This window comes from Plutella xylostella, chromosome 6, assembly GCF_932276165.1.
Source record: "Plutella xylostella chromosome 6, ilPluXylo3.1, whole genome shotgun sequence".
Lineage (NCBI taxonomy): Eukaryota > Metazoa > Arthropoda > Insecta > Lepidoptera > Plutellidae > Plutella > Plutella xylostella.
Genome location: NC_063986.1, coordinates 7639626 through 7655704, shown reverse-complemented (window position 1 = coordinate 7655704; position 16079 = coordinate 7639626). Strand labels below are relative to the sequence as shown.

Here is a 16079-nt window from a genome sequence, read left to right as displayed (position 1 = left end):
TTTTCCAAACAGCGGAAACAATACAAGGCACCAGTTTGCGCTATGTAGGGAGACGCTCCGTCAAAGTTAAAGCCAAACGAATATTATTACTTTGTATAAACCTATGCCATAGCATTATTAGGCTATTCAAGATTTGGCCATATCATTATTAGGCTAAACAATGTTATGCGAAATAACTTTTTACTAAACGAGATTTATGCAATACGATTTTCGGCGTAACGAGACTTTGACCAAACGTTACTATGCAATACGAGATTAGGCAAATAAATCTTATGCCAAAAAAGGTAGAACCGCCGGTCCCACGTTGAGCGGTAATTGTGGAGAATAGCGATCAATTTGGGAAGCGCCCGCGCCGCGCTTAGATTTATTTCTTATTCCACTCGCGTCTAGACGGCTGCTTACTGTTCCATCCACCAACTTGATGTAGATTCCATTGATTGAAGTATTTAATTTAGGGTCTGTTCCACAATGTCTGGTTAGTGGCTACCTGACGGATAAAATACATGCTGTCACTTTCTGTTATTATTTTTTAGACAGTGACAGCATGTATTTTATCCGACAGGTAGCGACTAACCAGACATTGTGGAACAGGGGCTTAACCTTTTTTCTATTGGTATTTAGGTATTTTTTTACAGATACACATATTACTTACCTGTTTATTATTTTTGCGATATAAGGGATACTAGACCAACAAAGATTATGTCATTTGAAATTTTAATTATAAATATAAAGTAAAAGCTTCGCATCGTCTTAGAATGTTTTCCCGTTGAAATAGTAATAATGTAAAGATAATATACGGAACCCGTACTGCTCGATCGCTTTTGTGGCATTGTTTTTTTCATCTTGGGTTGAGGATCTAAGATTCAAATTGGACGTAATTTTTTAAAAGTTATTTATCGATGGTCCAAAAAATAAAATGAGCCAAGATTGATCGCGTCTATTCTACTTAAGTCTTCTTACATACTGAAACCAATATCTGTTGACATAATTCACACACAAAATCCATATGTATTTATCATAAATCCCCGCGATGACATAAAAGGATAAACAAAGAATCGGTTTCCACATTCCACTAGACTTCCTAGCGTTTAACCTTCCAACCGGTACGAATACCGGTTTCTTACCGTTACATTGCTTACCGCAGTTAGGTAGATAGGCAGTAAGGGCTAGCGCACACTTGGCTAAAAGCGGCGGAGGTGTGTTGCACAGTTTTGCATAGATTAGAGGTCTTTTCTTATTTGTTACTTGGACAGCATTTATTTCTACAAAATCTAGGTTATAATTTAAACTCGTTTTTTATTACAGAATTATGTACCGTAGGTTTTTATTTCTTCCAAGTATAGTAGTAGTATAGTATTTAAACACGATATTCTAGGTATAACAAAAAAAACTTAAACTTGAATACTAAAATAAGATTTAAAGCGTACAGCAAAAGCTTCACATTGTCATTGCATCTTAATAAAAAAAAACTTCTGAAACTGAAGATCACCCTAGTGTGTCCAGACCCTTAGTGGCCGCACATACATAGATAGGCAATAACTACTAGTTGATAAGCGATCGAAGTGGGAACTATTGATCATAGAATAACTAGACTAGCACTAGACTTGTACTTGTTATTCTATGCTATTGATGTAATTGAGTTTAACTAATGTAGCTTTGTTTGCGCAGTGTCAATCTGTAAAGGCAGTGCATGATAAATAACCACTTATGTTATTTTGGCGTATGTCTCCTGCCTGAGCTTTTTTGCAAGTAAATAGGTACAAACTCATATGAATTTAGGCTTTATGTTGGCCTCTACCTACTGTATAGGGTGATGAAGGAAATTTTATTACAGAAATGTGTGGAAAAAATATGCAAAGTGTGGGTAACACTAACATAATATAAAATTACTAAGATATATTCTTTCACTGCTCGATGCTCGGAAACCAACAATTTGTGTTAAATCCTCCTTATTAGGTGAAAATTAAGCTCTAAAATCTATGTTTCTGATTTCTGTCAACATTACAGTGGTTCGTTAAAATTTAGTACTTATTATAAACAATAAAATAATACCAATACCTACCACCTACCTCCAAACCACACCTATACGTATAAACATCTACATAATAATGCATATTCTATAAACATTTGCTGTTAGTAAAATATTATGCAGTTTTAATGGAGATAAATTGTGTATAAATAGAACTGAACAGTCACGGTAGCCTTCGTCAGTCATTTGTCAAGTGAACACGATAGACCTGACTAAGTAACCACGTTTTAGTATAACCTAGTATTTACATCAGTAGTACCTATTTACCTAGGCGTATAGTTACGTGACCTATACAGCGATGTAGGTATACGCTTTATAGATAAGAAACATGTAGCAGCTGCTATAAAATACCTATACTTAGCTTGAGTGAATATAATGATGGGTATCGATGTATTACTTTTAGCTTCATCTCTAGGGTTGCTGAAAAGCTCAACCAACGTTTGACCAGAAAACATTTTTTTGACTAGTTTTTTTCTTTCGCTTCAGCCACGTAGGTATACTCATTCGCGTTCTTAAATATGTGAGCACAAAAAAATAAACAGTGCCAATTTGCCAAAACCTGACCAATAAAAAAATTAAAGCGATTCGGCTCGCTATCCGAAATAGAGTATCAAAACGCTACCGCTCGGCCAATGGGATTTATCAACGGCGCCGCCGCCGGCCGAGACTCCTCAGATTTATTGCGTGTTATGTAAATGTGTACAAGACATTAGTGTCCTTAATATTTCCACGTCGTGATTAGTGCTCACCGCGAACGTGAGAAATTCAGTATTAAATGCGCCAGCGTCGATCTGGTAGAGAGTTGGCATCTACCGCGCGGTTGTGCCCTACATGCTTTGCTGTAAACCTGTTTGATATTAGTCTTTTTACAACAGGAAATTGGCTGAAATTTACAACGCGCTCGCTTGTTTTAGCTTAGCAAGTTTTCGATAATATAATTAATTTGATACTGGGCTGGCAGCATCGTCTCTCTGAGACGTAATAATAGAGAAAATTTCATTTCTAAGCGTCCTTTCTTGCGCAACATACATTTAATAATTTAAAATAAGTAAGTTTACTGTTAAAATACTGCATTCTGTATCTTGAAGGGTCAAGTCCCTGAGTAGACACGGGTCCAGGTCCATTTCGTGCCCGTCGGTCGCTCGCAAGGGGCAGATCGCAGATCCGCCTTTTAGTTTTACCGACGATTACTGCGCGCGCGCTTCGCCAGTAAATTGGATCTGTGCCGTGATTGGTCGGTATTTACCTCTGATAGATCTTTAAGTATTTGTAGAAGACGGACCAGTATTATCAGATAGCCGATAATGGCGTCTGCTGTGAAATTGGCTCGCTCCAAAAGGCTCTGTTTAGACTGAGCTTTATCGGACCATCTGATTTGTCTTGTTGAACCTGGGATGGGATCTCTTACCTCTCTTGATCTTTTAGATGAATTTTCTCTCACTCACTTCCGTGTCCGAGTACTTAATCTATGAACCTGACTTATTGAAAAACAGATCCTTTTATGATAGATTGCAATTGTAATTCTGATTCTGGCTACATTGCAGTATAATAAAAACTGCATGACAGTTTCGTTACTTCTATTTGCAGTATCAAAAACACATGGACTTTTACTGTAAAATCTTAAATGAGCAAAACAATTGAACATTATATGATAGACGTTTTATCCACACAACAAATGTTTCTAACTTAATAATTCCAAGGCAGCGAGCCAAAATGTAACCAGAAGAGACAAGCGACATTTGAAAACTGAACATGATACAGTGGCCACTCGATGACATAATAGAGGATGATCCACTCTCACAGCTGAGCTCTGTGATGACATAATATACAGGGTGATCCGGGGCCACAGCTGATGACATAGTTTCAGGTCGGAGCGATCTCAACGCTGTAATATGTCAGCGCAATTATGACATGTGCTCGTTATGCCAACTTGCTATTTGGGCGTATTCCTAAACATTTCAGTTACATTTCTGTGTAATTAATCGGGCTGTGACGTGGTTGGCAGTTATGAGATCTTGAATTTTGATATGTAGGTACCAGTATACAAAAGATTCAATATAACTAACCATGAAGTTGAAAAAATAATGAATATTTTATTTAAACCTACCTGTTACTATCCATTTATAAATAATATAGTTTATCACCATGTAGAGCCGTTAAACTTTTCACAGACTGTACCTATTTGCTATTTTTATTCAGTGAATTAAATTAACATAATTTTACCGCAGGTGAAGCGACGATGTTAGGTTCAGCGCACACGTATTATCTATTATATATTCTATTAATGACGTCTAAGGGTATAAGCTTAATAATTTACCAATCAACGATGTCGATTCTGAAGGCGGAAATTCTAATTTTAGTGCTGTCAAAACCTTAAATTCTTCGTTTAAAATTCTACTCTATGACTGTTCCCTGAAATCTCATTTTATACTAGCATTTTTTTTTGTTTGACAGCGTTAAAATTATAATTTCTGCCTTCAGAATCGACATCAATATCTAGATAAATTTTACTACATGTAATTATTATAAAGCATTCTTTTACAATTACGTATTTAAAGTTGACCCCAACGCGGTTCTTAAAATTTGTTCAGAGTGACCACCTGAGTCACCCTCTTTCGGCTTATCCCTTTTGCAACATTCTGTATGGTAATTTAACTGTAGTAGATCTCATTATTTTAACGAAATCAACTACAACTTAAACGGTACTACTATAATTCATAACTAGTGATGAAAGTATTCATAGTAAAAATCGACAAAATATGAAAATAATGTGATTTTAAACCAGCCCTAACAAAGAAGAGCAGCGTTCTTATTTTAAAACTAGCACCTTCCTACTTGGAAATTTAAAAACCGTCATGATTAATTTGTTTTCGGCCAGTGCCTTGTATTCATAATAATATTCCATGCGTTTCCCTGCCGCTTGACCCGTTTGTGTAATGTGAAGCAGTGGCGGCCGCATAAGTAGGTCTAGCAGATGCCTAGCTCGCATCTATCTTGCGTCAAGTTCCTACATTTGACAACCTGTGCCGAACAGCTTTTGTGGCATGCTACAGGAATACGGAATTAGCCATATAAATCCTGAGTATAGGAGTCAATAATAATTTCACAACACAAAGTAGTTGATCGCTTGAGTTCCCAATTTATTAAAGTAAAAGTTGAATTAAATAGTGATACACAAAAAAAATCAGAATGGCACGATGTGTTTATAGTATATTAGTTATGTAATTCTGTCCCATGAGTTTGTTTTTTTCTTAAATTTTAAATAATAACTATGATCATTGGCATAAAACGGGCTAATAATTCAAACAAATAAAGATTACACGGGCTATAAAACCTAAATGTGACACTTTTATTATGTGTATACTGTTTTCATCTAGATATCATCCGTCATAGTCAGCTTTGAAGTGGTAGAAAAATGCTATGAGAGACAGTAGTTCTGCCTGTTTTTCATTATTTATGCTTACTTAGTGATGGAAGTTGTATGGTCGTGTAAAAAAATATTTTAATGGAAGATAAAAATGTACTTAACGGCATTAGTGGAACCTTATACATTTGTATTGGCCATACAGGTTATGCACTAGGGAGCAATGAAAAAGTTCCATTCACAAAATGAGGAGACAAAAAGGACCTTTCAAGCATTTTGTTTAAATTTTGAACACAATATTAACGTTTTATGTTGGTAATAGTATGTGCTTTCTTAAATTTAGGTAGGTACTTCAATATTGCAGTGTAGGTACCTTTTAGATTATAGGTACGTAACCCTTATACTTATAGTAACCATTCATAATATATACTACGTAATACATTTATTCAAAATATGAAATCAAATAAATGGCAAACGTCCATTGTGTTCCTGAAAAACTGCAAAAGTACCTAATGATGAAAATTATAAATTAAATCGTGTGATATAAATTTTGTAAAACGAAGCCAATATCGCTCAGACAAATTTAGGTAGTCTCATCCATAGGTAATGTGGTGTCTACAAGTTTGACCGTGCAATATGTCTAGATAGAATAACAATTGGCTTGTGACCTAGAACTAGAGATGTGAAACAGATATTTCTTGTGTTTTGGGATCAAAATCGTATTTAAGAGAAAATTTAGTTTAGTGTGTGCTAAGCAATGAAATAGTCTCGGGTTTTGTACGTATCCGTCGATAATTCTCTTACGTTGGGATGAACCGATAAAACTCATCCAGAAAAATAACAATCTAAAATATTTTTCAGGGGTTTTATTTGATAATCACTTTTTGTGATTATCTCTACCATGAGAGGAAACAAACATTAAAATTAAACATACACATGCCCACATAATAAATAGAGTTAGAGAATGCTTTATTTTCTAGAATTTTCTTTTAGATTCATAACTTATGATACAGGTCATTTCCTATTTGTAGAGCTCAACATCACACAACACCTTGGATCTTGAAAATCTAAAAGGAAACCTAACATTCAAATTAGTGTCATTGGTTTCGTATAAAGGCTGATGTGAAAATCAGTTTTTTTTTTCAATATGTAATATTTTAATCACTATCTTATTTAACTACGTACCTATTATATAATTTCCATCACACACATGTGATAATTTAATAAAAATGCGTCATAAGTAATACTTTTCTTTAAAAGTTGTTCCATTGTAAACACTTTCCATGAGATAGGACCAAATGATTTTGACAATACAAAAAAAGTTGTTAAAATAGTTCTGGTATTATTTTTTAATCACACCACATTTTTAGTGAACATTTGCACTTCCTGGTCGTTGTCGGGGCGTCATCGACGCATGTATTCAAATGAGATGCCGCAAGTGAGCGTTTAACTCGGATCACCATATTTGTGAATTCACATTGAAATTCAAATGTTCCCGTATTGCATCCATCCGTTTCGTTTCTGTACAAGGCTTATGTTAAAATAATGCCGTCAGTCAGTTTGTGCATCGCGCTGTCAGTAACATTTCAATCCGCTGCGTTTTTGTTGCAAGCGCCCTGCGCCCGCGCACAGTCATCCAATATTTATACTTTCTTAAACATCTTTATTGACACGAGCCTGTCAAAGTTCGGTTGGCTCCTGTATTTATTACCGACCTGTTGCTTTTGTCAACTATTGTTTATTGACATTAAAACGATAGCTTTTTCGACTTTTGGGCTGGTTATAATTTTTAGACGTACTGCATTCATCGTCATCATCTTAATTATCTTATTATTGCTTCTTCAGCAAGTATTGAATTTTAGGGGCTGCTTGCTGTAGCTGAACTTATTTTGCGTGTTCATTCATTCCCAGGCTTTGGTATCTTGAATGTAGCAGACCATCCGTTACGCAGTTAAAGGAATTGGTCCACAGTGCTCATCACGGATTCCCGGACAGTGGTCCAAATAGTGTTCATGAATGGTCTTCCACATGTGGCCCTAAATCCATTCAAATGACAATTTGCTCCACATCTGCAGCAGGGCGGTGTTGTATCGATCACGAGATCTCTGGCCGGCGTCCAACCACCGACGGCGGCGGCGGCGGCGGCGGCGAGGCGGTGGCCGCGCCTGACAGCTGGGCATGCGACCCGTGACTCGCCCGCTTCTAGACATTACTCTATCTCTTTGATCACGTCGCGAGTCTTGATGACTTTCTCTTCGTAGCCGTGTGTGGTGTCTCGTCATATTGAATTGTCTCGTTTTTAGTATTCCCATTTCTTGTTTCCGTGGATTTTATTAGGTATACTGTCAAATCATTAAACATTGCCATTTTCTGTGTAAATAGTAACGGAAACTTCAAGACCTAATTTAAGAGACGCAAGTCAGCCTTGAGCAATAAATTAAATGAACACTGGAGTGTTTTGATTTTCTGAATAGAAATCTTGTTCTTAATCGGGCACGGGCGGCGCGCGGTACATCACAATCGAGCAAGCGTGGCAAGCCACAACTCGATCGAGCCAACTATTCATTGGCTCTCGAACGGACATTCAGTTCTAAATATTAACGCGCTTCACATTTTGTGACCAGAATAATACTTAGCGAATGAACTTATGGAATGGATGCGCAGTTAATCATCGGGCTGGCTGTTTTATATGCATTCACTAATGATGTTCCTTTAATTATTTCAGGTACCGTGAACGCCAACGGGGAGACGAAGCGGCAGCGGACTTCGTACACGCGGTACCAGACGCTCGAGCTGGAGAAGGAGTTCCACTTCAACCGGTACCTGACGCGGAGGAGACGCATCGAGATCGCGCACGCGCTCTGCCTCACCGAGCGGCAGATCAAGATCTGGTTCCAGAACCGGCGCATGAAGTGGAAGAAGGAGCACAAGATGGCCTCCATGAACATAGTCCCGTACCATATGAATCCGTACGGCCACCCCTACCAGTTCGACCTGCACCCCAGCCAGTTCGCGCATCTCTCCGCATAGGATCAGTGGAATTTTTCGAATAGTGGATAACTGATTTCTTAGAAGGCAACAGTCGTCCGGTAGACCCGGGGTTCCATGTAATATTTACACTTCGCTCCGGGAAGTGATACATATTACAGTAACTAGACTGGATCAGTTATTCGCTGCTCGAAAAATTTCCATAGTGTGTTACATATTAAGAATTGTTACAAAGTGACTTTACTTGTGTGATGGTGTCAGTGCGTGGGAATGGACCTGGTGATACTACTGCGACGTTCGAAGGCGGCCTATGCAAACGAGATCAAGTGGAGAAGACAACAGGTCTTAGAAGACACTTATCCTTTGAATCTTGAACCTAATGTGTACCTCGTAATAGAAAAAATATGTATAAATACTAGATTAACAGTAAGATCAAAATGCACGAATGAAATTGAAATCGATCAATGTCCCTCTGAGTCAACGATTATTGGAATTTGGAATAAAGCTCTATCTGGATCTTAGCGACACTTACTGCAGATGCGTTCGGTAGCGGTATTGGGTCGGTGTGCACTGTCCCATATAGCCTATATCGACTATATATATATATATAAATATCGACAGCATGGCAGATGTATCGCTTTATCTTGAATAGGCCTTAAGTATTATAATTATATTCCAATAGTTATTTTGAATGATGATTGTAATGACTGATGAATCTATGGTAAAAATTGTTATCAAATTGGAATCGTTCGACCTAGTCATAAGGATTAGCCCAAATTAAAATAATTTATGTTATTTTGAAATCAATAACTTGATGTTTCAACTTCTTGAATGATTTAGCATTATACTTATTTTTTATGAGTCACAAACAATTGGAGCTGTATGTATAGACACTTTCAATGAATACCTAAGTACTTGTAAGATTGTAACATTAATTATATGACCAGAAAATAACAAATTCGGAATTGTACAGGGATAGGTAGAGTAAAAGAGGCAGATTCTGAAATACAGAACAAATTCAAAATTATTTGTAACTATACAAATTTGGTCATGTCATATATCTAGTGTTGAATTTGACTTCTTACTTAGGGACGGCTTGTAAAAGCGCTGTGAACTTAACTAAAAACTTGTAAGCTCATGTAATGATAGTGATCTGTGAATAGGTAGGTCTCGTTTCATATTAAAAATGTAAATAAAATAATTCGTCGTTTTAGTAGGTATAATGGACAAAGTTTAATATATTTCACAACACTTCCCGAAGAACTGTTTTATGTTCCTGTCTTAGTTGTATATAAGGATAAGTATGTATAAAATATAATGAGACGCAATTATTGTTTAAAGTGGTGGTTTTCAGTTTCCACTAAATTAAGTATTTGCATACTAATTTGAAAACTTGAATGTCGTATATGTATTTGTACTTAAAATACTTAAAGTTAATGGGAGTCTATTGTTTGTTTGGTAATGGCTTTGCCAAATTTGTGTTCCATTTAGTTCCCGTGCAGTGACGCAAGAGGGCCACACTGGCCGGCGCTGGTGTGTCGTGGTCAACTGTGATATTTTGTTAAATTTTACTTTAAGTGGAACATCGTTTCTCGGTATTCTTATTAATAATCTCTTCCAAAACGCTTATTTCGAATTCATTGACTGGCTTATGTTCTGTTACTTTATTTATTTCATGTAAATAGTGGATGCGTCTCGTAGAATAATTCGGTTTAACTAATGAGAATCTAACCTAAATTCTGTTCCATTTATGTTAATTCGCTTTGTATAAATGTATCGTGCAATAGGAAGTGCCCTAATCGTTTTTCATGTGTTTTATTTTCTTTCCGATTGTAAAATATTTCCTGTAAATCTTTTATTTTTATTAGTTGTGTTATTTCTTTATAAATAACTAAAAGTAAATATGTTAATCGTTCTTTATCGTTCATTCCAATTTAAATGAGAGTTCTAGGAAAGTATGCTACTTGATCATTTAAATTATTGTACTGTATGAATAAAAGTGTATTAAATTTGAAAATTGGTGAAGATGCTAAAATAAATTATGAAGTCAATATTGAGTTTTACTTTCAACTAATACCTAGTATTAAGTTTTACATAAGTTAACCATAGGAACTTATGAAAGGCTATCAACATGGCAATCTTATAAGTGTGCACACTAGCGCCATCTACCATAAACTACCATACTTCTGACTTTCAAACCAGTCAGTCATAGAAAAATCATACAAAATGACGATAGCATCTCTCTCTACATCTCGCAAACCGACGGAACCAAGCTTCCTCGCCTGTCCGTCGCCGCCGGGCCACTATTGACGCATGATTAATGTCGTATCCACCAATGACACGACGCGCGACCTGCCGCGAGGGGGCGCCACTGTTTTGGAAACGATTACCAATGACGCTGTGTACACTTAGCGGTTACACTGTACTCTAATTCGACTGAAAAAGAGAAGTCCTTCCTCGCTCAACAATAAATAGGATATGAAAAGGTACATGATCTAGAGAAAAATCAGAGACCTATCTCAGGTCTTTCCATGTAGTACATCAGTTTTTAATTACAAGAAGGATAAAAGTAAGCAGTGAATACTACTTATTCACTGAGCAGCATACTATGGACCATGTAGCAGGTAAAGATCAATATCAAAATAATCAAGATACATAGGTAACAATACTAATGCTTGATTGATCAAGTTCAAATGGCACTGCTACAGTATTTATGTTGCGTCCGTATGCCCCTGGCAAACGCAACAAAAGAATGGCGAAAAATATTGAAGGTTGCCTAAGTTTTGTAGGTCGCGGGTGTAACGTATAGAGGCTGGACCTATAAATCATTCTGTCTGAATATTTCGCGTTTATACTCCGTTCTGATGCGGTCTGCTTTTGATACGTCAACTTTTTGGATGGAAGTCTCGATAATGGAAACTGGAGCAAAGGATGGCTATGTGAGTCTGTTTATAGCTATGATATCGTTTCCGTTTTAATGATGGTGTTTTTAACGCTATGGCAATAAGTTTGAAATATGTATGTGTTTATATATAAATTTGTTTGATTATCTATATTCATATGTGATTTAGTTAACGATAGCGATTTTAGTTTGTTTAACAACAATTTATTCAGATGTACACACACACGCACACACACGCACTCACGCCTTGTACTACTGTACTCCCTTGCGGGGTAGGCAGAGGTGCATTGCTGCACCCACTTTTCGCCAGAGTGTTATGTTAGTCCCAATGTAATAGGGGGCCGGCCTATTATTCAGATGTATTTCGCTTATTTGTTCCTCGTATAAATAATTTCATGAACTAATGCCCTTCATACATTATTAGGTACTTATAATTCACAATAAAATTTTACCCGCGGAGATCGCAGAGAGTTTTAGGAACGCGAAGTGTTCTCTAGAAAGCTCCAAAAGTTTACAATGAAAGCTCTCCCACAGTGATTCATCGCGAAGACTCGCCACATGGATAAAATTCTCAGTGGTCGCGACACTCACGTGAAAAATGATGAGTATCTACAACACACCTTAATGTGAGACACCCGGGGACCGATTCCGCTAAATTACGAGTACATTGTGTTTGAATGTCAAGGTGAGTAAAAACAGCAGGGAAGTACCTACCTAATTTCAGTTAGTAACTATGATAAATATAGGTATAACTGATGTAAACCCATAACAGCAATGTAGAAATCCTGAAAGAATTAGAGATCTAGAGCTAAGTTTTTTTTATTTTCAGTAGCTCACTACACATTGTAATGTAGATAAGTAAAATATTTAATAAAAACCTCCTTACAACGTACTCTACAGCCTCTATCCTACAACATTTTCACGAGATCGGGAACGGTGGTCAGTTTATTGCATTCCCTGTAGTGGGAAACTAAACAGGCTACATACATATAAAGAAACAATTTTCATTTGATACTACAAACAATCCACATCACCACACATTTCATTTACCAGAACAGGGCCACCGATCGCGTCCAGCCGGTACAAACGTGGACGGACGCAACATTAATAATATTACTCAGTATTACGAGATGGGACCCAGTACCGATACCGATCGGCTCGCGAACATGCCTCCTTCGAACAACTATTCCATTTGTCCGAGTCACTTTTTGGTCTTGTTCCTTATTGTTATCTGTGCTAAATACACGTAAGTATTTTCTTGTGTCCGTGCGCGCGTCTTAGCCGAAGGAGGATGAAGGGTTTACGGGAGTTTTTAAATAAAAAAATACCTGCTATAGTTTTTGGGTCTATCTCCTATATTTGACTATAATGTTCTTGACTGTATTTTCTTGTGTGGTAATCAGGCGCACCTTGGGTGGTTGGCGGCTGACAACTTATAGATAAATAGATACACTGACGAGCTATGAAAAAGTTCCATTGAGAAAATCACCAAATTACTCCGAAACGAAAAAAACTAACTAAATAACTCCTTCTGCAACATTTAAGTACATGGAACGGTGCATCAGAATATTATACCTACCATATAAAATAGTAGTATGAAACATTTAAATAAAATTATGTTTCTTTGTATAGCTAAGTATTGAATACAAAAGGAATGTAGAATGCTGTAATAAAATTCTATGAGCATCAATCATAACGTCTTCATCAGTATTGTTTTGAGTAAGTGTAGTAGTTAGTAGTAGTGACTGTACCGGGAGGATTCAACATGATTGAATTATTTTGTTAATATCTACCTAATTGTTTATTTTAAAAGTTTCGTTTGAAAAAAAATATCACGCAATACGATTAAAATAATACTAACTAAGTTTATATAAATATACTAGGTATACCTAATTACCTATACAAAGAAGGTCAAATTAAAACCTTCGGTGGCAAGTGCCAAGTACAATAAGTATATCCTTCTAACATATTGAAATTAAGTAAGTATCCTAATTTCTAACCAAATTTTAAAAAGCTCGAACTGGATTATTTGATTAGGTACTTAATCAGGTGAGTACAAAGAGAGGTATTTGTGTATAGGAATTTAATTTATTGTATGAAGCTACCGAAAGTTTTTAAGCAGGTATTTTCGAAAAAAATACGAGCTTATTTGTAAAGTTAAGATAAAACATGTTTATTAGATCATGCATGGAACTGATGATGTACTTATTAAAAATATGGAAGTAATATGAAATTGACCCATAATATTATTTTATTTTTATCATTATAGAGAGGCCATACTTGATATCGAGAATTCATGAAAAGCGACATCTGTGTATTTCATGACGAACTTCGTTGTAGAAGCTATCAGAGGCGTAGCAAATTAGTCTCTTTCGTGCAATCTATTGTAATATTTTAGAACTTTTTAGTATGTTAGCCTATTAGTGTATGGTAAATACCGTACTTTTACAAATGTATGAACAACTTTTTAGTAAAAAGCCTAGAGGGCATTATAATATGATATCTGTTTTTTATTGTTTGTTTGTTATTTTTTTATTGTTCCAAAATAGTCGTAAGTAATAGAATATGTAATGAGTACCTAGTATAGTATAATGAGACAATATTATCTTCAATGTGATAAATACTTAATTTCATAACAAATTACATAAATTAAGTAAGTACTTACCTATGTAAAATACGTTCCTATCCTAATAATAACAAATAATAAGCTAAAATTATAAATTCTTACTTAGTTAGATTTTAACTGCAAGCTATGAATAAAACTTATTACACGAAACATTCCACGAAGAAAAACTCTTTTCAGATTTTCATTCGGTGGAACACCTCCTTGTTCAGCTACTGAGCAACAGATGGCGCTGCACTTACAAAAGTTGTGTCGGTAAAACAGATCGGCTAGTCGGGCGGAGCTTAGCTTAGAAGCTTTGGGGCTTTCAGAAAGCTCCCTCGTTCGATAAAGACGCGTCACTGCAAATATACAATTGATTTTTCTTGTTCTGCCGAAGCTGTGTCAAAACGACTGTACGGGGTGAGTTTTTTGACTAATCACTTGTAGAATGTACCATTTACCTTGACCTTACGTTTGTTACTTGATTAGCCAGTGTTAATAGAGTCGTTTTTTAAATTAATATTCCAAGTCGTCTGCTTCAGCTTGACGAATACAAAGGCACGAGTTTGTTATACTAAAAACGACTCTATTGGGTTGCACGAAAGATGGTAATAACAAAGCAAAACTCTAAAACATCGTATTCCTAGGGTTGGAGTGGAATCCCTCACAGTCCATGACATTTTGTATGAATACACGGATATCTAGTGAAAAGCGCGCTTTCTTCATTTCAGTAATACGATAGTGTTTGACTGTTATATTTTTATAAGTACTTATTTAGTGAAAAACTTAATATTTTTTTCAATTAGTATTTCATTATGGTTTTTTAAATCTGAAAATCTTGAAAATATTATTATTATTATGCATAAATCGATAATTTTGTCAGGAATCAAAACTACTAGGGAAAATTTTAATAAGTAATTTAAATAAAAGTTAAGTACTCGACTACGTACCTAATATTATAAAATCGCATTATAGTTAGACATGCATACCCAATATAATATACATACATGCATGACAGAAACTTTTAAAAAATTGCCGCCATTTTTAAGCAGCCTTATTATAATCCGTCGAAATACCACGAACAGGCGGCTGGTAACAGGATTAAAATTTACAAAATAAATAAATAAAAACTAGAAAGCGATTCCGTTTGTAATCCCCGACCCGCTACCTGGGCTTGCACAAAACCCTAACAAGAAATGTATACCTGGTTCTATGAATGGCGACTAAGATTTTTGTTTAAAGGCCGAATTTTAAAAAAAGGCAATAAAATATGGCCGCCTCAAAGGCACCTCTGTGCGCCTGCGTCGACGGAGGACCTGCGCAGTAGGCGCTTCGGAGAGACGCTCAACCAAGGTTCCTCAACTCGAACTCAACTCTAACTTTAACAAAATTTTACAGTTTTTTTTTATATTTTTTAATATTATAAAATTGGTCATCACAGTGTTGGGTAGATAGGTACATTGACGTAATTTCATATCGAACATGGATTTTAAATGTCGGGCCAAGTGCGAATCAAACTCACGCATAAAGGGTTCTGCACCATTATCAGCTATATTTAGATAGCTTACTTAATATTTTTTCGGAATACGTATTATACCTACATAACTTTTTTTGCAAAAAGATTGTAATGATGATGATTAAAAAAATGATTTTTTTTATATACTTACATACATATTTTATGCTCACGACTATAATCCCCGAAGGGGTATTAAGAGGTGACTCGCAAACGAGTCACCCGCTTTTCGTTCCACATTTGTACTCACGTGATAATTTTTTATATGGCCTTAAAAATATGGATTTAATGACGGACGCCTAGTTTTCAGTAATTTTTTCCCTCAATTTGAAGTAGGTATCGCTATTTGACAAATTATTTGAGGGTTAACTTGCTAATCAAAAAATACTTCTGTTTAAAATGTTTTTCCCAAAACTGCTAGGTAAAATACCTAAATGTTTTCGTTTATTTTTTTTAATACTTTTTTTAATTAAATTAAAATTTGTTTATTTACATACCTGGCGTCTAGAATCTAGAATATAATTTATTTATTTTCCATTAAAAACTGTTTGAGGCGAATACTTTGAATTTGTAAAATTTTATCTTTTAGTTCAGTTTGCAGTCATATTTTTGATTTAAGTGCCTATATAATAGGTACTTTTTTTATTGAGATAAATGCACAGTCGAAATATTTTATTT

General features: G+C 35.7%; 1 protein-coding gene across 1 annotated transcript in view; it reads left to right on the top strand.

Annotated features, from left to right (window-relative positions):
* The window catches only part of LOC105386778 (homeotic protein Sex combs reduced), a 28566-nt gene extending 19601 nt beyond the window's left edge, over window positions 1-8965 (top strand). The window contains exon 3 of the mRNA XM_011557405.3: window positions 8119-8965. Coding sequence (XP_011555707.1) covers window positions 8119-8423 — 305 coding nt within the window. The 3' untranslated portion in view covers window positions 8424-8965. The remainder of the gene's footprint in view (window positions 1-8118) is intronic.
* Window positions 8966-16079: the final 7114 nt, after the last annotated feature.